This window comes from Ixodes scapularis, unplaced genomic scaffold (assembly GCF_016920785.2).
Source record: "Ixodes scapularis isolate PalLabHiFi unplaced genomic scaffold, ASM1692078v2 PGA_scaffold1__304_contigs__length_218370807, whole genome shotgun sequence".
Lineage (NCBI taxonomy): Eukaryota > Metazoa > Arthropoda > Arachnida > Ixodida > Ixodidae > Ixodes > Ixodes scapularis.
Genome location: NW_024609846.1, coordinates 40,758,995 through 40,784,824, shown reverse-complemented (window position 1 = coordinate 40,784,824; position 25,830 = coordinate 40,758,995). Strand labels below are relative to the sequence as shown.

The 25,830-nt window shown below is 46.1% G+C and overlaps 1 protein-coding gene across 1 annotated transcript in view; it reads left to right on the top strand.

The window, feature by feature from the left end:
* Positions 1-11,732, top strand: part of LOC8033651 (microtubule-associated protein futsch) — a 102,491-nt gene extending 90,759 nt beyond the window's left edge. Inside the window, exon 4 of the mRNA XM_040222569.3 lies at positions 18-11,732. Within this exon, the coding sequence (XP_040078503.1) occupies positions 18-8,488 (8,471 nt within the window). The 3' untranslated portion in view covers positions 8,489-11,732. The remainder of the gene's footprint in view (positions 1-17) is intronic.
* The last annotated feature ends 14,098 nt before the right edge of the window (positions 11,733-25,830 follow it).

Below are 25,830 nucleotides of genomic sequence, written 5' to 3'. Positions count from 1 at the left end.
ATATATTTTATTTTCAGACGGACTCATCGACAAGCAAGACGGCTCGAGCCCTTCAGAAGAATCTGCTGAACATCCCGGCAAAATACCTCAAGTTGCTATAAAAGATCAACACTCAGAAGAGCCCGAACAAGACGGAGAAGATGATTCATTTCTTCCTGACGATTCACTGCCTGTCGTGCAAACTGCAAGAGCGCCTGACGACACACGAGATGAGGAGGTACTTCCAAAACAGTCCGACACCCTAGAACCAAACGAAAGCAGACAAAAACCTGAAGATGGAAGGGGACTGGATTCTTCTAAGGAGCTTCCAGAAGAAGCACTTGACAAGCCATCGAGAACACTAGGTCCCGAAATGCGCTTTCCACAAGACGACACTGACACGCATATATCAGATACTTCTAAAGTTTATGAAACCGCACCATCTGTTCTTGAAGCACCGGCGGACGTTGCTGATGTTGATCAAGCCCCTCCCGCGAAGTCTCCAGAACAGCTGTCAGTCATCGGTTCGGAAGATGTGAAGCAGGACATACCAGCGGTACGGGATGTGCACGAGACGGCTTCGAGACCTATTGAAGACGCGGCACCGGATGACGGACAGGACGCCATGAAATATGTGGAGGAAGGCCCACGTGGTGCACTGGAATCTGATCCTGCTGAAAGACGGCTGAATGGCCATGATACTGAGTTTCTCGAGCATGTCGAAACTTTAAACTACATGAAGCCAACGGCTCATATGACAAAGCCAGGAATTGACAGCGCAATCTTCCTGTCCGACACCAAAGAAGATTTAGAAAAGGTTCCCATGGAAACAACTCTGGCGCCATCCTCAGAAAACGTCTTGGGCGACGTAGTGCCAGTTATTTTGGGAAAATCTTTCACAGAAGAGCGTTCCCATACGTCATCATTGCCTGTTGCTAATGAAGAGCATGAGGAGCTTACGAAGACATCAAAGATAAAAGCTAGTGAGCATGAAGACCTTGAAGACACCTCGTCAGAAATATTGACCAAGCTTCCAGATAGTACTTCTAAGAGCGAGGAGCTCGTGGTTTCTTCAGCTGATGAAGCTGTAAAAGAAATAAAGAAGCAGGAACCAGATCAAGATTTCAATAACATTTTAAAAGATAAACAAGAAGACGTGAAAGAAGCTACGGAAGTGAAGTCAGATGTCTGCGAGGCAGCGGATACACAAAAAACTTTCAGGGTTGCACCCACAGTAGACGAGGAAAATATTACCCCTGATGTGCTGCTATCAGGCACAGAGAGTGTAAAAGACGAACTTCCCATTCGGGTAAGACAGGACGGTTCTGACAAAGCACTCGACAAAACTGATATAGAGAAATTCGAATGTTTATCTGAAGAAGGCGAATTAATAGAAACAAGCCTTAGGACCCCTGATGATGACCGACAATCTTACCCGTCTACTTCCCAAGTTATCCAGGAGTCAAGTGAGGCAGGTACTATTCTCAAGGAAGTGAAAGAACCCGAGGGTACCGCAGAAATTACGGATCATTCAAAGGCCTCAAGGGTTGAGACGCCATTAGTCAGTGAGCCCACTCTTGAAATTAAAGTGATTTCACTCCTTGAAGATCCTAAGACGCGAGATATATCTCAGCAGCCAAAAGTACTGGCCGCAAAAGATCTGGGAGAGCTGACAGAAAAGATAGACGACGAAATTCACGAAAATGGTAGCCCAAATATACAATACGTGGAGTCGGTACCAAAGGTCTTCTCAGTTGATGTCCACGCAGAAGAAGAGACGAATTTGGCATGGAAAGAGAAAGAAACAGAGCCAGAGCTGCACAAAGAAGCAATTCCTTGTGATATCAGCGTTGAACCAGCAGAAACAGAGGACATATCGAGCAAGAAAGTGCCTGGTCAAGTGCCCGAAGAAAAAACCATGGAAAGCAAGCAGCCACCGGCGAAACCGTCAGAAGCTGCTGATGCCCACGAATTAACTCAAGGGTTCATTGAAAAATTAACAGACACCTTACCAGCCCCTGAACATGACACAGGGAAACAAGAGCCCACAAAAGATGCAGTTTTGGCAAATTCTGAAATCAAACTTCCTGTTCTACCAAAGTCAATGTCAGTACCCGACAGAGAAGACCTGATATCTTGTGGAACTTTGCAAGATGGCAAAATTATGCAAACAAAAACAGAAACTGACGTACTCCCCAAGGACGGGACAAAATATCAGGTAAAAACAATGGAAGATCACGTCAACGATGCAGAGACACCAAAAATTGGAATTATAGCAAATCTGGTTGAACAAGGAGTGGAGGGGGTTGGAGACTGGATGAGAACTTCCATTCACAAAGATCAAATTCAAGAGCCCGATTCGTCGAGAAAAAGAGGTGATAAGAGTGCTGTCCTGAGCCAAGAAGAGTTTGAGAAATATCAAGTTGAGAAGTCGTACGATAAGATGTCGCTAGAAACAATTTCTCAAACAGAGAAACTAAATCAGCAGTACGAGCTTCAGCGAGGTACCTTCACTTCAACTGAAGACGAGAGAGAAGACCGTGTGGAAGACGACAGACAAAGCACAGAAGAAACTCCCATCGAAGTTGACATGACTACTAAAGCGAAAACTGAGCTCCTTGAACCATCAAAACCAAAAGAACAGACAATTCCGGCATCCGAGGCACCATTGCAGGATCCAACAGAGATTCAGAAAATTGATACTGGTGACAAGCATGATAAAATTAACAAAATCCCGGAAGATGAGGCAAGTCAGCTGAAAGTTGACCTTGAACATCCGGACACGGCCGTTCTAATGACGAAAGTCTCCGACGTCACTGAGACTCTGAAAGATGTTGTGGGCAAAGGGATTGAAGATGGTGAAAAGTGTGACGACAAGCTGGCAGAAGATTATATTAGTTTGACAGAAGAAGCTGTTGTGCGGACAACATTTGCTCCGACAACATATCCGAAGCATCTTCTTCCTTCAATCCCAGGTGATTCGACGGCCGTGGACTCCCAAGACCTCCTTAGCGATAAACCTATTTCCGGGGAAACGACCCAACAAGAAGTTCCGTGGAGCGGACACACAGGAGGTGGAACAGAGGCAATGAAAGACCCTTCAGTGGAAATAACCGATCAGCCGATAAAAGATCCAAGGGCATCTATTTCCCTAACTGAAGACCCAGCTCTCACACTTTCGCAGAAAAGACCTTCATTGGAGTATGAAAGCTCTATTACGTCCGTTTCGGACACGGAATGTGGCCCGGAGGACAAGGGCCTGAAAGTTCCCCCATCCGACAGCGGCTCCGAAGCTTTGAAAGAAGCTAGCGTAATAGATGGTGAGGGAAGTCGTTCAAGTCCAGATGTTTCTTTGCCGAGCTCGCCAGTAGACAAAATTCCACATGATAGCTCACGTTTATCAAAGAAAGCTCGCACGCCTACTGAGTCCAAACCTTCCATTTTTCCCCAAGAATCATCAGAAGCGGACATCTCGAGTGAAGGAGACGACAGTCCACCCAAGAAACCTGCAAGTATCGAATCGGTGAAAACACAAGACACTTTCTCAGTAAAGGCTCCAACCGACGGTGACGACGTCGTAGCACCGAAGGACTTGCCATCAATTGATCGTGATATTGCAGCGCATGAGGTCGCTGCGGCTGATTACTCTAAGAAAGAAGACAGTAATGGGATGAGCGATGATGGAGGCGTACAGAGTGATACATCTCACATTGAGAAAGCTGGCAGAGAGGATTCAGCACAAGCAAGTAGGCTGGTAGAATGTGCTCCGGGCCAACAATATTTGACCAGTGGTGCAGATGACGAAATTCAAGGACAAAGTGAAACTTCAATGGTTGCACGGAAGTCGTCAACTTCACTTGGTTCGTCTGAACCGGAAAAAGCTGACGTTTATGGCACGGAATACCGTGAATCAGAGAACTATATGCCATTATTAACGCATGACCAAAAATATACGACGCGCAAAGAAGGGGATTTCAGCTTGCCCGAAGATACGACTGAAAGAAGGGGGAGCCTCGTGCAGATTAGTACAACAGAAGCTGCGGTGCCAAGCGAACGGAATGAATTAAACTGTCGCCCTGATTCATCCACTAAGGACATGACAAACGCAGTGGCTCAAAACACAACCGAAAAACAATCCGAGCTTCAACTCTCGGAAACACATGAAACAGCCAGGGAGGAAGGCTTCACTGTGTCGAAACAAATAGAACCCTCAACAGTTCCCATGTCAGATTCTAAACCAGTTCCTGAACAAATGCAGGATGATAGTACGAGCCTTTACACGTTACCAGAACAAAAGCAGCAGATTGGTAGCTCAGCTAAAGACATCACGCTTCCATCATCTCAGTCCGTATCAGCAAGAGATACTGAAATACTGGATGACTATTCAAAGCGACTGAATTTAACCCGCGACGACAGAGTGAGCGTGGATTCTATTTTTAGCCTGACATCTGAGGAAAGAAGCTATGCGGAATTAGAAAAACCAGATTACAATGATGAAGTAGCACATATCACAAACGAAGGCATTGAAAAGGGCTCTCTCTATGACAACAAAAATGAAGAGCGGGAAGATTTTAAGAGAGAAATCTCTCAGGAACAACTGGGGCCCGAACACTTTGAACAAACAGACATGACTGAAAAGGACGTGGAAAAAGATAGAATCTTTGATTTTTTGTCGTCAAAGAAACATGCCGCACCAGTTGAGCCAGAATCTAGCTTGGCCGAGGAGTTGGCAAAAACTGAAGAACCAGCGAGGACTCCCGCAAGGGCTTTTTCAGGCAGCATGTTTGCTTCGAGCTCAGTCGTTCCCACTACTTCTATTAAAGAAGACGAGTCTGAAATCCTGCAGGATGATGCCAAGAAAAAAGAGCCTGCTGCACATAATATCAAGTCGCCAACGCATTCAGATGTTCCGCAACATGGTATTGTCTCAGGACTTCTTGCAGCTCTACGCACAGAACTCTGTGTCATTGACTCCGCGGATTTGCTAAAGGAAGGTGTACTAGACGAGACAGAGACAATTGTGACACCGCAATTAGAGAAAACGTCTTCGGGCTCTATAGAAAACATTCCGCAAAAGAAAATAGACGAGGACCTGAAGCCATTGGACGAACTGACATCGGGCTTAAGCAAGATCTCCAGAGACCAAGGAATGGACACGTCAGAGCATACAACTCCTTTTGAAGAGCCTAGCATGAAAATCGATCGATCAGAAGTAGTTAGTGACGAAACAACTGAAAATGCGAAAATCACGGCAGAAAAAAAACTTTCGGGTGCAGTTGGCATACTTGGTGAAGAAATAAGGAAGGAACCCGAGGAGGAGCTCCACGGTGCTGCAACAGTGACCGAAATCGTAGACGAAACTGAGCAAGACGACTTAACGAAAGAAGCGAATCAAATTAAGGTGATTCGGTTTCAACTGCACGATGAGCACTCAGCTAAATCAGGATCGAAAAAGCCATTATCTTTAATACCAGAAGACTATCCAACACCGTCGACGGCCTTCGGAACTCTTGATGACGAAGATAAAACAAGCACCCTGTTTGAACAAGCTGTACGCTTGGAACAGTCTCACGAAGCCGCATTTTTGGAAGGTGCCACGACAGATGAAGAAGACACATCCTTGAAGCTTTCCCAACCTGATCATCAGGACGATGTTCCTGCCAGAATGCAATCTACTGAACCCACGACTCAAGCTGTTATCCCAACGGAGGAGAAAGAATTAGACGAGGAAGGGCCCACACTTGCTGCTGCTTTGTCATCTGCTCTTCCGACAGAACTTGTGTGCATGGTTCAGTCTTCTACAGATCTCCAAAAAGACATATCTTCACTCGCAAAGACGTTAGGTTCAATGGAACTAGAACCGTCTGTTAGTCATAAGCCAGATACGGAAGAACCAGTGGATGTCGCAGTCGGACTTGCATCTGGCCTTCCCGTTGAGTTGGTCTGTGTGATGGAATCTGAGGAGGTGTGCTCCGAAATAAAACGGGCCGGGAAAGAGGCGGCTCACAAAGCCTCTGAAAAAAGTGCCGAACTCACAGGAGCTATACCTCCGGAGACAGACGCTCAAATATTAATGTTTGAAGAGTCACAGCCCAAGAAGTTTCACGCACCTTCGGAAGACGAGTGCCAGACCCAGGGTGGTCGTAAAGAGCCTTTTCACGGCGAAATAGATGCAGAAAGAGTCCCTCTTTTTAGCCACAAACAAAAGTCTGATGAGAAATCTGGAAGGATTGAACACTTTGATGCAAAACAAGAGGCACATGAACACGATGATCAGTCCCCTTCAGATGCTAAGACACCACTGTCACCTAGTGTCGGACTGGTAGCTGGATTAGCTGCTGGACTGGCGACCGAACTAGTTTGTATTCCCCAATCATTAGAAGGAATTTGTAAGGATCCTCTTGAAACAGAACGGCCTTCCTCCGAAGTCACGACTCACGGGATCGACATGGGATCGCCAAAAACTGAAATTCCCGAGGAGCACGCTGTATCGTCAAAAACGGCTCAAGGTTTGGAAATGCACGACCAGCAACAGCTAAGCGAAGCTGGGTATATTGATGAAGGTCGTCGACCATTGCGCCATGTGACTATGGAGCCGGAAACTCATCGAATTGACACAACGTCCACAACATACCAAGCTGAACACCCTTCCGATGCTCACCCTAATGACGCGGGCTTCAAAAGAGATGATGTCCTCGATCGCTCTCTAACAGATGGGTCTGAAAAAACAACTATAACATACGTCTATAAAACCGGCGATAGCGCCGAAGGCGGTACAGTTTGGGAACGGTCGGTTACCGGTGCACCCGGCTCTTTCGACTACGCTGAGGAAGGGTTCCCAACAACGCTACAAACGTCAGGCGTTCTAGAGCTTCGTTCGCCCCATCAGGAAGAACACAAAGAAAACGAAGAGACTTCCGACGGTTCTGTTCGGAGGCAGGTTTATGAATTCCCTGCGGACCGCGAAGACCAAGACACTCCGATTTCCCGATCCGACGACTCAGGAATCTCTTTTCCAGAGCACGCAGGTTCTTCTATTCAAAAAGTGGCAATGGAAGAAGTTGCTCGCATAACAGAATTAGCAACCTCCGCGCTCTCGGAGTCGCTCAACGGCCAATTTAGCATGCGTGCATCGGACTCCTCTGCGCAGCGTCCTCTGGAACTCGTGCGTCCAGTTAGACCGGTTGAGGGAGAGGAGGAACGAAATGTTACGCATGTCACCCAGGTGAGACAGGTGGTCTATCACCCAAGCAGTAGTTCCGAAATGCATTTCCCGATGGGATACCCTGCCGAAGAAACCTGCCTTCCCCCGGAAGGCAGCGATCCACAGACAATCTTGCAGTTCATGGCAGCCCAGACCAAGCAGGCTGCAAAGGAGATGCTGGAGGAACAGCCACTTTACGAGGAAGACGAAGAATGTGCCATGGAACAGAGCTTGACGAGTGACGCCAGCCCCTTGGTGGAAGAACCAGTCTTCGCCAAAACCCTGCAACCGGACTACCCTGAACTCGTGGAATTGTCGGGCGGAAACACCCCGTCGGAGCCTCCGAGTCCTCGGTCTCCGTTCGATTCTCGAACAAAACATAATGGAGAGTCTACGTCGTCCGTCCAAAGGATGGTGGTCATTGAGGAAAGCGAAGCCCCATCCAGTCCAAGTAGACCACACATTCACAGAATTACTAGGCGCGTCGTGGAAGGACCAGTGACCGAAATACAAGAGACCTGGACTTTACAAGGTGATGTAGCGGGTCTGCAGGCACTGCCGGAAGGCTCCTCGAGAATTCTCCTAGGATCTGTACAACGATCTGAAACCTCCTTTGAACCTCGAGATGGCGCGACCAGAGACTTTACACGCGATCAAGAATGGCAAGAACTGCCTCGTGCGGAGCAAGACATCGTCCAGCAAGCTTCTTGGAAGACTACTGTTGTAGAGACACGACATGTCCCAGTGCCCGGAGATAGCGCAAGTGCGGACTCTCACGACGACGGCATTACTGCGTTTAGGGGGGCTCCAGAAGAGCGGAATGGAAACAGGGGTGGTGCCCCTTTCAACATTGACGACTGGGGAGAGCCTCTTGGCCTTCCCGTCCTTCCAGAACCACCCCGGTCCTACGACACATTGTCCTCCAAGACATCACGCACAAAAAAGGTGCAAAAAGGCGACGTTGTGTACGTCGACCTGACTTACGTCCCCCACCACGGTGACCCCGCCTACTGCGACGTTGAATTCTTCAATCGTGTTCGCGCTCGGTATTACGTGCTCAGCGGAACCAGTCCAAGCCAAGACGTCCTCAACGCTCTTTTGGAAGCCAAGCGTGGCTGGGATGACCCGGACGTGCCTGTGACCGTTATCCCGACGTACGAAACAGACGCCTTGTGTTACTGGATCGCCCTCAACCAGAAGGCTCTGGAAGAACAGAAGATCGACGTGGCTCCGTCTGCGTCCAGGTGCACCATCAATCTACAAGACCACGAGTCGTCCTGTGCTGCCTACCGTCTGGAATTCTGAACCCACTACCGCAAAGTACCTTGATGGTCTTTATTAGCGAGACTTTCTTACAAAATATAGTTGTTCTGCTTGCATTCTAGAACTCTTTCCCGGACGCGTCTGATCTTAAGTGTTTGACGGTCTGCTTTGGAGCACAAGCCAATATTTCAGGTAACATAACCAGTGCTTCCGAATTTCGGTCATGTATCATTGGCACTGTGAAAATTGTTTCTGCCTATGACACTGAAACATTGGACTGTGAGTGTGCGTATGTTTGTGAAAATACTGTCATTGTGCACGGTGTGGGAAAAGTTGGCTGTATACATGAAGTGTTAAATCAATCAGCACTTGATACAAGAGTCTGCACCGTTTTCATAAACCACTTGGGCAGCTACGTCCGAGTGATAGCGTTAATTAAGCTTCTATCTTTTCTTCTCCGAAGAATCGAGGCCCATATCGTTTTTCAAGATTTGAAAGGACTGTGCACATCTGACAATGTATTCACAGTGACATTTCTCCCAGGCTAAACCATTAAAAAGGTTATGTTATTTGTAACACTATGGCCTGCGGCAACAAGGGCAGACTGACCATATTTACCTTATTATAAAGTATACACTACTAGACGAAAGGGAGGTCACTTTACAAGACCCTGAGTAATTAGCAAGCGCACTTTCAACCTATACGCGGAACGAGACACTGGTGTGTGGGCGGCGCGAAACTGGAAGTGATGGGGAACAGCACTGAACGAATAGAGAAATTTTTGATGTTAGGTTAGATGCATTAACAAGCGCCGATTATCGAGCCGTCTTGTGGTCCCTCCGGCGTCTAGCTGTTCAACTCCCGCGCCCTCTACTTTGTTTGTGCGTGCACAATGCACTCTAGCCTTGCTCCCTTGTGGTATCCCATCATACCAGTTCTCTCGCAGTACCGGTAGTTTTCGTCGTTTTTTGTACTACAACTCCCGTGTGTAAACTTCCACTTTTTCATGCATGAACTCGACAGTAATTTCACCTCTAGTTCTAGTTTTGTTGCACGTTAAACTAGCACGCCCGATATCTCTAGTATACTATTTGTCTAGAACCGTAGACGTGTTCGGTTTCGGACCCTTCCAAGCTTCGTTGCAGTTTATTTATTTACATCACGGTAAAGAAGAGCTAGGGTTGAGACTATATGGTTACGCTTCATTGAGAGCTTTCTTTGTCTCGACTTGGCTGTGGTCCAAGAGACAACATAAAGAGGCTTCCATGAGTGTCCGTGGCATCTAGATTGTACTGCATGGAGCACAGAGCGGTCTTACACGCTTACGCAGTCACGTTATCCAGGAAGCTAACTTGATCGTTTCCCTTCGGGTGCGTCCGAAGCATGGCCGAGTAGTTGCACGAGGCCGTCTTCGCGCCTTCGGCACTCGGTCGGAACACTGTCGGAGTGTTGTCGCAGGGTACCTATGAAAAGTAAAGTCCTTCAGTTGCCCAAAAATTCTCCCTCGCTTTGGAGGCCAATGTTTACAACAACAACAAAAAAATGGCCTAGAATGCCAGTTGTACAATACGAACCCATCAGATTATCATTCCAGAGAAACGAGCTTAGTGAGAGACATTTCTTTTTTTGTCACTAAGATATGCTTCGGCAGACGTGCCAGTTTATTGCGTCGCAAAGTGGTCATGTGATATATCGCAGACGTTCCTCGGGAAAGGGGTATTTAACCTGAAGACTGGTCACTTTCTTTAGCTTCACACCAAGTTAGTCGTGTTAGTTTTAGACGAGAACGTAGTAATCGATGTAAATATAGCTTCGTTCCATTCTTAGCAAAAACGCCGGAGTCTCTTCGGTGTGCCTTATATTTGCTTAGATTTTTTCTGGCTACTAGGATTATAACAATAGCTGTAAAATGGCTTTCATTTTTTTTTTTTGTCCTAGACGTAGGTTAGAACAAAACAGCAGTCCCCCACGGTGGCAGCTTACGGATACAGATGTTTTTTTTTACCCCCTTCAATTCTCCTCTTTCTCGCATGGCCTTCCTTCACGGCCAGACGGTATTTGGTCCTTTTTCCCCAGCGCTGTTACACCCTAAACCGGGAACCTTGGGCCCATCTCGTTTCTGTACTTACTAAATGTATACACTCGGTATAGTTGCAAGCTAAGAGCTGCACTCACTCGCTGTACGTAACCGCGTGAGATGACGAGCAGGGATTGTATGAGGTGTGTGACGCGGTGGAAGAGAGTGTGAATCGAACTGACTGAAACGTGCACGCAAGTATGCGGGAAGCAAGAGGACACCCAGCACCCTTTTGTTTTCTCCCTTGTTACCTTTTTGGGTGCAGTCCTCGGATCAATTGAACTTGTCTCTAGTCAGCAGTTCTTTTTATCATTTTTTTTTTCTTCTTTATCGAAGTGCTGTGTTCCGTTTTGATGACGAGTATGTTAGGGTGTGAAGAATTTTCGACGGTCCACGTACCGTAACCTGAGATGGAGTGACTTAATAGTGAGGAGAGGGGAGGACAGCGCCGACGACCTGGTATCTGCTTCTTGGGAGAGGTCCGACCTTTTGTTCGGTGTGCCTCGCCACGTGATAATGAAGAGCGGCCTGAGCGCCCCCGATACGATCCGCGAAGGCGGTCGTCGCATTATTCTCCTCTCTCACGAGTGCATAGGGTCAACACTTGCCTGGCGCAACGGCTGACTAGGTAAAGACTGAAACCACCAATCGCCACGCTTCTTTTATATATATATAAATATATATATATAGTATAAATATATATTGTTTTCACGTTTTTGTTTTGTGTGTGTGTGTGTGTGATGCTGCTGAGTCCTCCTTGGCAATGCGATTCAAACCAAACCGAACTAATAGATGTACGTTTAATAAATTTTACTAATTGGTGAATCGTTGTCGACGTGCCGTTTGGGTGATGACTTCTTCGTTGTGATTACGTGCATTTATACCCTATACTTGCATATTCGTAGAAAACGATCGTGTTATCGAAATTGGTGTCGCCAACTTGATTGGATCGTTGTTGACTGCGCAGTCAGCTCTGGTGCAGATTCGCACTTCGCCACTGCATTTCTTTTAAGAGCCAGAATCCGCAATACAACTTTCTGGGCGCACCGCTCTGTTGTTGTCCGTGTGATGCATCTGACCTTCTTACGTTTTGATCTGTGTTTGCCAGTCTTGCAATCGGCGCGTGACGCAGCACCTTGCCATTTGCGTTGCGAGTCAACTGTGCATGACGAATTGAAGATAGCGAATAAAGCAAAGCAGCACTTGAAACACCTGGTTCTCACTGTTCAATGGGCGCGCACACTCCAGCCACAACCTTTCGTTGCCAACGACCGGGGTGGACGTTTATTAGCGGCGTAAGCTCTTAACTGCAGCGTTCAAAAAGGCTATCCGCAACTCCGATGAAACTGGCTCCACCCAGCGGAAAAGGCGCGAAGAAGAGAAACGGGACGCCTAAGCCTATCTAGGTGTGCAGCAAAAACTGCAGCAGCCTGGTGGCCAAACTGTGAAACATAGAAATGGGGATGAAAGGCAGGAGGCGGGAGTTATTAATACTACAATGTTGACGCTCGGTGGCCTACTTCTTATGCGGTCATCGTAAAGCTCGTTTCGCCGTTTACAAGATCACCAGCTTGCCACGATATCTTTCTGTAATTTCCGTCAATCCTGCTTTGGTCATTGTATAGAGCCACTGCATAAGCAACGCTTAAAGTGGCGGCACTCCGTTTCTATATTCTTCTTAAAGCGCCGCCATTCTATTCTTTCATCGGGAGCGGGAAGTATTAACAATTATTACAATTAAAAAAAAAAACTCTTTTTCGGTTTTTGCTATGGTGTCAGCTATTCGCGTCTGCAGCTCGTTGCTCGCCCTCCCGCGGCGGAAACGGGAAGCGCTCTAGTGAGGGTCCCCCGGTTCTCCTGCTCAGCGGGCACGGCGGAACTGCTCGCGATAATGGCTTGCGAAACGCCATTTCCGAATGCAAACAACATTCTTCACTGTTCCAATTTAGTGCTGCAGCCGGTACGGGGTTGTACCTCGTCAGAGAGCTTTGGTATTGCGTATAGAAGCAAACACTGTGCCTTTCCGTTAGGGTTGCGTGCTCCACGCAACTCTAAATTGGAGCATGGCGAACGTCGTTCACCATGCTTCAATCTAAGACCGCAATTTTGAACTGCGCGCACGCGCAGTGTGGAACGCGCAACGCTAGCACAAAGTGCTTGCGTTCGCTCGTATACGCAATGCTAAAACTCACTACTCTTTCACCGGTTCCCAACGCCAACGAAACGTGTTGCGGTGAGCAGACGAGCAAGCAGGTAGGCGTTCCTTCGAACTGGAAACGCTGAGATTGGCAAGGCAACGGTGCGTAAGAATTAAAAAAAAATAAATGTTCTGGGAAAATGGGTAATTAAAAAAAAAAAAAAAAGATAATTTGTTTCTTTTTTTTTTTTTCGGCGGCGGTGGGGAGGGGGGGGGGGGGGGGGACATTTGTTCCGGAAACATTGGCGGCAACTTTGTACCCGGAATTATGTAATTTTAGATGGATTTCTCAGATTAGCTAGATTGTTTTAATTGAGTTTAGTCTACTTTTATTTTATAGCTTGTTAATTAAAAATACCGCAATTGACACCAGTGATGATAACTTGCACACTTTTGATTGCCATAATTGTTCGCGCGTTTGAGATTAGATTATAAGCAACAAATTATATTAGAGCTTCAATAAGTACGTGTTAAACTATTTTAATTGTATTCTTATTATTAATACAAATTGCGGCAATATAGGCCCCCAGTAAGCGCCTCGTCGATCACATAAATACGCCATATAACCATAATAGGCTTTCTAGAAAGATATTACTTTGTTTTCTTTTTAGCATATGAAAAAAAAAAAAAACTTTGACATCGTTACCAAGATAGACAAACAGCCAAACACCGGATGTAATAAAAAGTCATATTCGTCACACGTACGTTGCTTTAAAAAAACACTTCAGCTGTCTGACTCGGATTTCGTTTTGGGGTTTCTGTAGTGAGAACAGCGGTGCAACGATATTCAACTGGAATGTTTTTCACTTTACACGAGCTTGCTGGCACACCTGGGACTCAAGGATACTCGCACGCAACGCCACTGGCCAGGAAACTTCTTTGTTGCGGTGTAATTTCAAGGACAAAACCAAGCATTTTCATTCATTCTCTCCTTTGCAAAATTTGATGACGTAACGTGGGGATCGCACAACGAGGTAGAGGGGCTTAGAGTGATAAAGCAACACAACACAACCGAAGTGGCACCTCCCCGGTTGCCGCCATGTTTGGCACAAATGTGACCACTTGTCACGTGACCTCACAAGAGCCGTGACGTCGAAGGTAAGATGGCAGCGCCCAGAGCTGGCAGATGCGAGTTTGTTTGGTGCGCGGCAGCCGCGGCAGCCGTGATGTGCAGCGGCTTTCCGACGATTTCGGGCTTTTTCGTGCTTGCTGACGCAGGCATGATGTGAAAATATGAAGGAATGAGACTTTATACTCTTTTTGAGCAAGATCGCTCTGGATCATCTGGATATTAACACCTGTGAGACAGCATCAGCCGTATCGCCGTACCAGTGCTCGGATTCCGGGATGTGTTCGAGGATCGATAGAACTTTGAGTGCTTTTAGCATGAAATTTTCGCGTTCTCTTAGCTTGGTTTGAACTTTGAAATGTCTATGAATCGACACGAAAGGTATACGTCGCGTTAGGGCCTAGGAGAAGTTGTTTCAGGCCTGCGTAACCGAATAACCATAGCAATTTTTAGCAAGGAAGCTCCTGTGACCTTTAACCCTTTGTGCTAATTGACGATTCTACATTCGATTGCCTTTCCTCCTTTTTTGGTGAGTGCGAAGTGCACACTCATTTTCAGCTACGAGGATGACATTTTATTGAGTGTGGGGATGAATAAATCGTTGCAGGCACCTGCTTCAAAGCTATTCGACTTGCAATAAGAACAACTGTTTTGGTGTATGCATAGATTAACTGCACCTTTTTTTCTTTCGTACGATTTATTGCAGCAATACTTTTTTTCGTCAAGAGTGCATTGTATTAGTCAGTCAATTATTTGCTTGTTCTAATTACCTGGATAAGATGATTCATATTTGTGTTCATCCCTTGCCTGAAGAGCAGTCTTGTTAAAAAATCTTGACCATTCCTTTCGGTCTCTTTAATAGCCTTTTTTGAAAAGTGTGAGTTGCCTATAATTTGTATCATTGTAAATCATTGTAACCTGGAAAAGGACAACCGCCACAGCCCCCTCGAGCCAATCAGAGAGACAGAGCGAAGGTGTGTGACAAATCTGTGCAGACGAGCACTCTGAATGACATGTTGTCATGTGCCTCTCTCCAACGTGCATATTGGCTCACCGAGACTGCAGCTTTTGCTGTTTGCCAAATTGTGATGAAACAAATTACAGTAGCTACTACTCTAATTACCCCAGGCTTTCACACTTTGGTCATTTGTTCGAAAAGAATCTTACGTCCGCCATCACTGTCAACTCGGCTCAGCGCCTATTGGACTCGAATGCTGCATTAGCATTTGACGTGAACTGGGGCCCATTTGTGCGCTTTACGCCGAAAAAAAATGGTAACAAACAATTGTGTCGCTTGATGGGGTTCTGCAAAGGGTCTACGTATAGGAAGTGTCCTGCTATATAAAAATGCATCAACACATACGATTAAAGTATATGCTCAGAGGTGTGTTCAGGAAAAGTGGAATGAGTGCAGCCCAATGCAACAAGTCTGCCAGTCTGGTATGTCCCATTAAATAAGATGCGAGTGTCCTCAAAAGGACCTGCGCGTGTGGTGAACACAATTCTTGGTGTATAAAATCTCAAGGCGTAAAGGCAAGCAGAAATAGGTTTATCTGGTTAGTGTATCAAATATGTTTATTTCCACTGGATTACATAATCAGAATATTTATATTTGATGGAGCAATAAATAAAACACACCAACGGCGTTAATAGGCAGTTTTAGCATAGAGTTACTCACCGCATGGCTACCGTTGACACTGCAACGCTCCTGCCGCGCGCTGAAAATCATGTTCCAAGGGTGCAGCGCGAGCCTGCATGCGGTCACGCTATGCTAAAAGTGATACTACTAACCATGGCGCAAGTTGGTCACGTGTTGCAGTGTACCAAAACCGTGACGATTCGCAATGAGTCGTGAGCCGCTGACACGGAAACATCAATACTGCGAACGCTGCTCTTCCCGAGCTCGACAATCATCCAGCGCAGCTCACTTATTAGAGAACATGTGGCGAAGCAAAGCGCGAACGCCAAAATATTGTCGTCGTGGGAGAGAAAAAAGAAAATGCGTAGTGGGAAAAGGCCATCCGCGTAATGCTATACTTCTCACCGAGGCTCTTCGGATGATGGACTGCTGTCACGTGAGCTGTCTCTGACTGGCGTGATGTACGCGATCCGCGCGTAGATCGCGTGCAGGCCAAGAGCGGGACGCGGCAAAAGGTCAAGCATGGGCACGGCGCGACGCAGTTAGCGCGCACAGAACAGCGGCGGCGCACTGCTAGCAGTACATCGCACCGCGCACGGACATGCGCGAAGAACCACCCGAAAATCGAGCGAAAATGGAACATAAGGAAGTAATCGTTCTACGATATTTTCGAACAAGGAAGGGATATACTGCACGTAAATCTCAAGCACGCTTTTGTACAACAAACAAACACTTCTTTTTGTTTTTTTACGGTACCTAATTTTTACACGTAACTGAATTTATTTATTTAGTTTTGTTTTGTTAGGGCGTGGGGTTGTTTTTTTACGTACCAAATTTATTGCAAGTTTTTTTTTTTTATAATTTTGTCGGTTTTTGCAGAAGCGAACAATCGATGGTCAGTTTGTTTCGCTTTCACAGCCGAATTGCTATCGCAGAAAAAACAGGGCTGGAATCTACTGATCTGTGAGACGTCATTCATTCTGCCTGAGAATGCGGTAGAGGATATACATGCTCGTTGGACCACACATGCGTCGATTGTTCGTCACGTCACGCTGTAGCACTTTCGGCTTAGAGGTAAATCAAGTATATGCCCATGTCGCGCTCTGGACCACCTTTTGTCGGCATCACGGCGATGGTGACATTCTTGACGAAGCGGAAGTTGTAGTAGATATTCAAAAAAGTATTCCCTTACGTCTTTCGTCATTGATAGTAAAAATGTAATAATATAAAATGTGCACAACGGTAGCGCAGCGCGTAGTACCACGCTTTCCCCGTGGGAAACGACGGCGAGGAAAGCTGTGCTGTTAGCGTGGTCCAAACTGAAAACGGACACTCGCGCCGCAAATTTCACGTTTTGATAGAAGCGTACGGTCTTCTTACCGGGACGACATTCGCTGCATCCGGTCTGGACAGCCATTTATGGCTAACTCGGGTGGTCATTTCCCGGCAAAATATTTTGACATATCTCCGGCAAGGGCGTTCGCGTGGTGAAAGGTTGGCGAGTGCGCGCCGTTCGGGTGGCGTTTCTCAGGCGTGTGTCGGCAATAGACCGATGTCACAGAATTCAATAGCTACTTGTGCTTTTCAATGGTTATGTTGTTGTCCGTTGCCGTGTTTGTGAGTGGGGTGCGCGAGCGCCGAGGACAGGAGCACGAGCTTAGCCCGCGCGCGCGAGGTTTTGTGGAACACACCGCGGAGCAAGGCTGCGACGGTGTGGATGGTCGGCGCTGAGCAGATCCGCGTCGGCATGGTTGTTCGAACACCGAGAAGGTATTCGACGGAGAGGGGTGTGAGTGCTTGTGAGTGAGTGTTGTGCGTCACTACGACACCCAAGCCACCATGGCTCTCGACCCTGACTGGCGGCGCAACGAACCGGACCTCCACCTGCACCTTGGAACGCTGACTCGGCTCTCCCACTCCAAAACTGTATGACAACCTCGATTTGACTTTTGATATTTTTTTTCTTTCATTCAATGTGTGTACGTCCTGTGCGCCTTTCCCTTACTTTTGAATTATTTGATATAAAATACTGTTCGTAACGTCGGCATGCTTTGCTCTCAATTTTTCCCGCCTCTCAGGATGTCTATCGCCAAGGTGTGGTCCTAACACCTGGACAGCGGTCCAAGTCAAATTCCAAATTTGTTTGTTTAAATGGGATTTTTAACATCCGAACCTGTGACAACCGATCTCACCAGCCAGTTTGGTTACGCCGCCGCCGCCGCCGCAATGCATCGAGGGAACTTCAGTCTTTGCACGTGCGACCCCCTGACTGGAGCTCTGCGCGTGCAGAGCATGAGGCGGCACGAGCCGTCTTGTGCACTGCTGCCTGTCTCCTGTCAACAACAAAAAAAAAACGTTATGGCGGTGTCACGCATGCGCCGAACGCATGGTGAGACCGGTCTATTTGTCGGCACAATTTTTGCCCGAGCTCCAAGAGGTTGAGTAGCTTGTCTGCTATACTATCCAATATCGTCATATACTAATCGGCAAAGAAAACGAAACGATACAATGCTCGCCGATAACGGGTTCGAGTAGGAAACAAAGCCACAAGAAAGGATGGCAAAAACAACGAAGATAAAGATTAAATGTTTTTTGCGGCTCGACACCTGAACGCGCATTACGATATCAAAGAGGTGGGAGCAATGAAAAGACAGGATTCTCGAAAAAGGTGACAACATGAAAATTGAATGTAAACAGCGACGCTGTTTACATTTAATTTGTGCGGACTGTGGTATTGTCATAATGAAAAAAGTATATACATATATATATACATATATATATATATATATATATATAAACTTTTTTCATTATATATATATATATATATATATATCAGTGTGTCGAACCGAAAAAAATACGGGTTCGGTTACGGTTCAGGTTCAGGTAAATTTATTTTGTTCCGGTTCAGTTCCAGTTCGATTAATTCGATCCGCGAACCGGTTCGGGGCGCTGACCTGGTTCGCGCACCGGTTCGGAAATTATAAATGACGAATTGCAACATCAAAATAAATTACAAATAAAACATCTGAAATCAGCACATACGAAACGGGATACATCGTAGTGTAAGGCTCAGGGATTTCTACCAGGAATGGTTTCGTTGTAAAAACCGCGACCTCCTTACAAACCCACTTACAAGTAGAACTCGCTAACTATCCCGCCACCTCGGCGTGTAAGCAATTGAAGGAACAGTGAAGAGAAAATACAGCTTTCTTTATTTGAACTAGCCTTCGGTAACTCAAATTAGACCATTAAAGAAGTTTTCATTAAACAAGATACGAAATATGAAAAACACTACACCGAACGCAACGCCAGAAGGACGCAATAGGATAAATATTAAAATAGAAGAGTTCGCTGTCTCACAAATATGTTAGCTTCTAAGTGCCTATACGAAACCGGATGCATTATTATCAAACTCCACAGTCTTTTCTTTTCTCATTCCGATGGAAGCAAGCTTCAAGAACTCGCGCGTTCTAGAAACGTGTTATGAAATGAGCACACAGCAGCATTTAGGATTTACGAGATTGTAGAAAAATAAAATCCCGTGACGCGATTTTTTTTTTTTTTTTCACAGCTTTTCAATTTTTTTTTTTTTTTTTCGTGCAAGCCGCGACCAGCGCAATACTGGTTCCTATGTCAAGATTCATGGATGCAGCGTTTGTCAAGATTCATGGATGCAGCGTTTATATTCCAAAGACTGAGTGGAGAAGAAAGATATGTAAGCGAGGTGTGTGTCAGTTGACGGCACTTAAAAAACAAATGGCATTGATAGCACATTCATTGTCAACAGCGCGTGGCCGAACCGTTTTGACATGAGCCGGTAACCGTTATATTTTTTCCGGTTCAGTTCCGGTTTTCGGTTCGGTTCGGTTCCGGTTTGACACCCTGATATATATATATATATATATATATATATATATATATATATATATATATATATATATATATATATATATTGTCAAGTTACTTCTACTTACCCACATCTCAGAATCTAAATATATGTTGCTGGTGCACACAGCGTGCCTGTACCATAAAATATTAGAAGAAGTTAGCAAAGCTCACGCGCGACTGGCAAACGAAAACGCCAGTTGCCAGCGATTTGTGTTTGGGTAGAAAGGGTCACGTGGTGCGCCGCTGGCGTGGTTTTGGTTACCGGTGCCGCCGGCGATTGACCCCCGAATTCGCCATTACTCGGTGTCACAACCGTAGTACTCGTACAAACGTCGGATTCGTTACGGAGCGTTACGAATATCCCCCTTCATGTAGGGAACCAAGAATTTCATTGCATGAAGTGTTTTTTTTTTCATGTAGTAAGGTGTTTGCTACTTATTTTATACTGTTTTTTTGTTTGTTTTTTTAAGCATCGAATGCCTTGTAACCGAAGCCCCCACTCCCGAAATTTGTCCGTGCGTCCGCCCGCGCATGTCCCATAACGAGGAATGTAACATGACGTCAGGGGACGTGACACGATTTGACGCCGTGACGTCGTCACCACGACGTGATGCGTCAGGTCACACTGTCACGTGATACCAATACGACCCCATAACGTTAACTCCTTAACATTTCATGCATTGATTTATAGGACTTCCGAGATAAAAGTGGCTGCAAATATTTTTCAAAGCGATTAATGGTCTGCCAGGTTCCACCGACAAGCATTTATTTATTTATTTTATATATTCTCAGGGCCAGAGGCCCTAAGACTATATAAAGGAGTATATAAAGGATAAAGTAACGAGAGGAAAGTAGGTACGATGTATTTAGTATAGGTAAAAAAAATGCGGTGATTATTAGTACAGTAAATTGACTCCTATAGTTATACTTAGTTAGATTTAGTTGATCGGAAAAGCTTTAAAGGGGAACTACAACGGAATTTCGGCGCTTATTTTATGGTATATTCGCGACTCCAGCAAAACGGACGCCACCAAGTGGGAAAACCGGGAACCAGCCGGTCCAGGTCGCTCCGCGCCCCTCCGCGTCTCTGGTGGCATTCGCGGACACGTGTTGTCGGCGCGGTGGCGAACAGTGTAATTTGAGGAAGGTCCGAATATTTCTTAAGTTTTCCTGAGTGATCATTAGTGTGGTGAAGCCTCAGTAGACTGTTTTCTTCTATTACGTGTTTGAAAGCCCGTTTACTCCACAGCACACGGTCGCGTGCTTTCGATTTCTTGGATGGGGAGGAATCACGGAAAAACGTTTTGATTTCTTGTCTGTCTCGAATCACATTCAAAGTGACGACTCCTTGGTAACTGATAAGTGATTTCTTTATAAGGATGTAGAGCAGTGGACTGAGGAAACACCAATGTTGCAGTCAAGTGAATGGGAAGGTTCGAGAGCTGCTTTTCTTGAGTTTGGTCGTGTTTGATTAGCTTCAAGTTTGAGCCACCCACGCCGGTCGGTGCGTTGGCTACTCATATTGGCTGCTTTTCGCCGAAATAGCCTCTGGACCACACTGAAGGAGTTAGGCTGATTTCGATATTACTTGATTCAGGAAAACCTGCTCGCTGCAAATAATGAATGAGGGAAATTATTTGTTTTCAAAAGGTGGGGGAGGAGTCTCGCAACGTTAGATGCTGTCACGGCATTTTGACCTATCGCGCCTCCAATATTTATATTACGAGGGCGTCGAAACCAGCAGCAATATACGTCTACATTGGTCAGGTTGACCGGCCACAAAAATATACTCATTCTCTCCGCTCAGGATTTGAAGCAAAGTTCAATGCAGGGAGGTTCTGCGTGAATGTTCGATGAAGACTCTCTTCAGTGTTTCTCCGTGCTGCCGGCTATAGAACCATTCGGCTAAGCTTAAGTAGTATCTCTCTGTCTGTCAAATATACTTTTATTCAGCAGCTCACCTCATAGCTAATCAACTAAGCTCATATTTCAACCCGAAGAATATACTCATATCGCCTTAGTGGGACCATATAGTACGTAATATAATACATAACCCACTCGTCAAAATGACTTCTCGATCGCTACTAAAAGCTCAATTGAAATAAGAGTATCAGCTGCTTAGTGGGGCGTCAGCGGGTTAACATGGTCCTTGGCTCAAGAAGCGCTTGCTTAATTTTCGTAATTTTCCTGCAGCCTGTGTTGTTGACCGAGCGGACGATTGGAGCTGTTTCCTAAACGCGGATACGCACAAAAGCTCGATTTCGCGGACAGATAAGTCGCATGGTCGAGGCATGCGAGTTAGCTGAAAAGTTACTCTCTGTGGAAGAATTCTGTAGTCATCGCCGCTTTCCTTAGATGATCAAAACTGATTAGTATATTACCGCCTCTCCGGAGCCTATAGTTTCGGTTTTGAACGAAATCTCCGAAACGAGAGTTTGACATGAAAAGAACAAAAAACACCGGCAAAACAAAACTATGCTTTGCAAGTTTATCTACACCGGCTACACTTAACCGTCTCAGTTCAAATACCTATAAAATTGGGCACTAAACAAAAGAAAATCTGTTAAATTGAACGCGCCCCCTGTTCAGGCGGCCCGGCCGAGCCGGCGCGACCTGGACTCAGCCGCCATGTTTGTTTGGTGGCGCCCCCTATAGGTCGCTGGAGTCGCGAATATGTGTTCAAAGGATCAGTATTACGTCGGACACACCAATATACTGTTCAAAAATAAACGAAAAGGAATTTTTAAACGAATTAAACGATTAGCAAAGAGCACCTGGTATATGTCGCTAACGCCTCGTTTGTAATGCCCATCTAGGAACCCTGACAGGTAGTGGCGATTGTTGTCTCGCCTCCGGCCCCTCCGGCCACGACGAGAGAAGAGGGGAAGGAGGAACTCCCCTCATCCCGAGAATTCCTTTTGTGCGTCCCAGACGTCGCTATTGTCCCTCTACAAGATTATAGAAGATTAAAGGAACCATGAAATTATTTTAAAATCGAGTTTCATCCACCGCACGTCGTAAAAGGTGTGAAAAGAAACACAAAAACACAAAAATAGGGAGCCAAAAAAATTATTTGCTGTAGAACTTTTAAAAGAAAACTGGACTCTTTTGCGCCTTCCTTCCTTCGCCTGTTCACTACGATGCATCCGCGGAAATGGAGCACGATCGTAAACAATAAATAGCCGGCGAATGTTTCCTAAAAGTTTTGTTAAATAATATTCAGATCCACATTTTGTAGCATAATTAGAGATGTGTGGCGAAAATTGCCAAATTTGATAATGCTGAGAGCCAAGCGCCATCTATCGTGTGGTAAACGAAGCAACTACTGCGCGTGCGCAGTAGGGCCAGGGTTGCCAGGTTGGGCTATTAATAGCCAAATTGGGCTATTTCGTTAAGCATTTGGCGTTGAAATAAGACGCTTGGCTATGGGGCTATTTTTGGGCTATTTCGGATTCTAACGCAGCTATCTTTTTTCTTAGTTGGAGTAGATGTACAAAAGACACTTCAGCATGGGCACAAAGCGACCGTCCACTTTTTCGAAATTCCCGCTTTAAGGGACTTTCTGTGCGAAGAAGCGTAAGCGTCGCCAGATCCTATTAGCTCCAGTGAGCTACCGTCCTAGATTCATCTCCGAAGACATCACTTTTGTATTTATTGTGGCTTATCTTATGCTCCCAAGTCCTTTCTCCTTCATACTGGCGTCTTTTATCTCCTCGAGTTTTCCACCATCCTCGTACAAGAGGCACTTCTTCTGAGGAGAAAGGACACTAAATGCAACTCAAGACATCCAGCAGAATTTCATGCCGTCCGATGACGCGTGATGTGTTACATATAACGAAGAAGGTTTTTTTTACGAAACATAGACGTTTCTTAAAGCGAAATGAGCCATAACAAAACAGAACAGAATTAGAACAATGAATATTCTGAACAAGGCCAAGTTAAGAAGCGCAGGAGCAGCCATCTTTCCGTTGCTATCCCGAGCTTGCCATCGCGCTCCTGACATTGCACAAGTCGAAGGCCGCCGTGGAGAGAGCATTCAGTCACGAGTCCCTCACATAGAACTAAGGAACAGGATGTCCCTTCGAACTCTTGAAAACATCCTCTATGTAGAGTTTGCTTTCCTTGGAAAGAACGAGTGATGCACGGACATCAGCCCTATTGAAGAATTGTTTTGCCCCTTTTAACAGGGAAATCATATGTAAGAAGCTTGTCAGCCGAGCACGAGCAAGTGCTTCATAACTATGTTACTGTAGAAACGCGTGTGAAAAATGCTGTTACGTGCTTGTATTTGAAATAAAAGTTTGCAGTACATTTCAAGATGTGTAGACCTTGCAAACTGCTCGTAACCCTAGATATGCTGACGCCGTTCCTTCGCCTTGAGCTGGTACATTCAAGCGCACGATTTTTTGGGCTCTGCAGATTTTTCAAATATGGCTACTTTTGGGCTATATGAATTTCCTGCATTTGGTTACTTTTGGGCTACACCTTTTTGGCATTTGGCGGTTTGAGCTAGAACCTACCTGGCAACCCTGAGTAGGGCAGGGCCGACAGTTATTTGGGTGGCGGCGACCGACGAACATTTATTTTCTTTGTTTTCCTTCCTCTCAAAACTCTGACTGACTGAACGTTTATTTTTCTACGTGTTCTTCCCGCGCGTGCCGATTTCAAGCAGCAAGAAAACAGTACTTAAAACAGACCACGACGAACAACAATGCTGGATCCACCGACTCCGACGAAGCGAGCTGCTCAGAATATAGGCCTAGCAGGCATTCCGACTCGGCGCTGCGTTGCTTCGTCGCAAGACCGTCTGCCTACGACCGGCTGGCGTGCTAAATGGAATATGCCCGCGTGACCCTTGTGGACCCTTCCCGTATTATAGCTTGATCACTGACCTCAATTTTAGATTAAGAGGTGAGGTCAATCTCTTCCCCTTGTTTTCCGAGGCAGTGTTGACGAACACTCGTCGAAAAGGGACTCTCGTCGATTCTATCTTCTTGTTTTGTGTGATATAGAGCTGAAATAAACGCCGTATGGATTACCTTCGTAACACGGTATGTACACTTTGTTATTGGTATGCCATTTTTATTCTGACAGACTGCACGTCACTGTCGAGCTATAACAGTTCGTGGGAGGTATACGTACAACCCCGGTCCAACCTTTCTTTGCCGAGTGTCGCGTCAGTATCGAGTTGCAATCGTATAAAAGAACGGTCCCGAAGCGCTTACAAACAGCGCGAATACAGCACTTCCATCAAGCGCGCGCGTCCGCTCCGAGTGTAAACAGGTATTTACGTGGCTCTTGCTGACACTCGTAGTTCAAACGTATCTTTTTTAACGTCGGCTCGCTCCTGCATCTCCGAGGCCGCGAAAAACGCCATCTACGTCGCTTTGCAAACGACTGACACGGGCCGGCCCTTCTGCCAACAATGACAGGGTGGTTGACTTCTGGAGTCTTCACCGGAAGACTCGCTGCACTTCCCAACAGGCATACCGGCGTATGGGACTAGTCCCATGCTGTCGCTGTAGCGCAACATATCTCACTGAATTTCGCTCAGCTGCGATGCGGCGATGAGAGGCGCCGATTCAGGAAATACGTCGGTGTCATCAGCGCAGTAAAACCTACCGGCGCACCCCAACTCGTTGCCGTTAACACTCCCATTCTCCTACTGCCGAGAGAACTTCCGGTTCCGGAAACGGCCTACGTCACGGCTTGTTTTGCGGTCAGTTGGAGAGAATGAAAAAGTCGATATTTCAATAATTTTTTGTGTAGAAGTTAATAAACGGAGACGAAAACGGATGCCTGTTCGGCATTCAGTTAACATTGACGATTTAATGTAAAAGTTATCTGGAAAAAGTAAAAAGGTCATTTCATGGTCCCTTTAACCGTCACTCAGAATTCTTACAAAAGCAGCCGCTTCGCTGGCTGGAACGACTATAGGCCATTCTCTTGACGTCAGCCTCGCCGTAGCTTTGCTCGTCCCGAGACGACCTATACGTCATGATTGCGTCGGATGTCACGTGCTCTAAGCTGGGCCTTCTCCGAGCGCTTGCCAGAATTGGCCGTTTATAACAAAAAAATAGAGCCACCAGGCTCAAAATACAAACGTGCGATTGTCATTTACGGATATTGTGGATCATATTCAACGTATTTTTGAACACGACGGATGTATTTCAAATTTCGTTGAAGTATCCCTTTAAAGGGACGCTGAACCGAAAATCGAATTTCAGGAAACAAGGCAGAATCGATAGGCTGGACGCTACAAATCCCAAAACGTCACTCATAAGCGGTGTCTCCGACGGATCGTCGTATTTTTGTAAAAGAAGAGTGGCGCTCGCACAAGGCCGAAAATACGCGTGACCTCGCGATTCTGATTTCCTCCTCTTTTCGTTTTGACTCCGCGAGGGCGCGGAGAGGAAAGGGAGCGAGGCCGTTTCTCCTCCTTCTCAACTCTTCTGCGATAAGATGACGTCAACATTCTCCCTCACTCGCTCCTTTTGTTTACCATAAATACGGC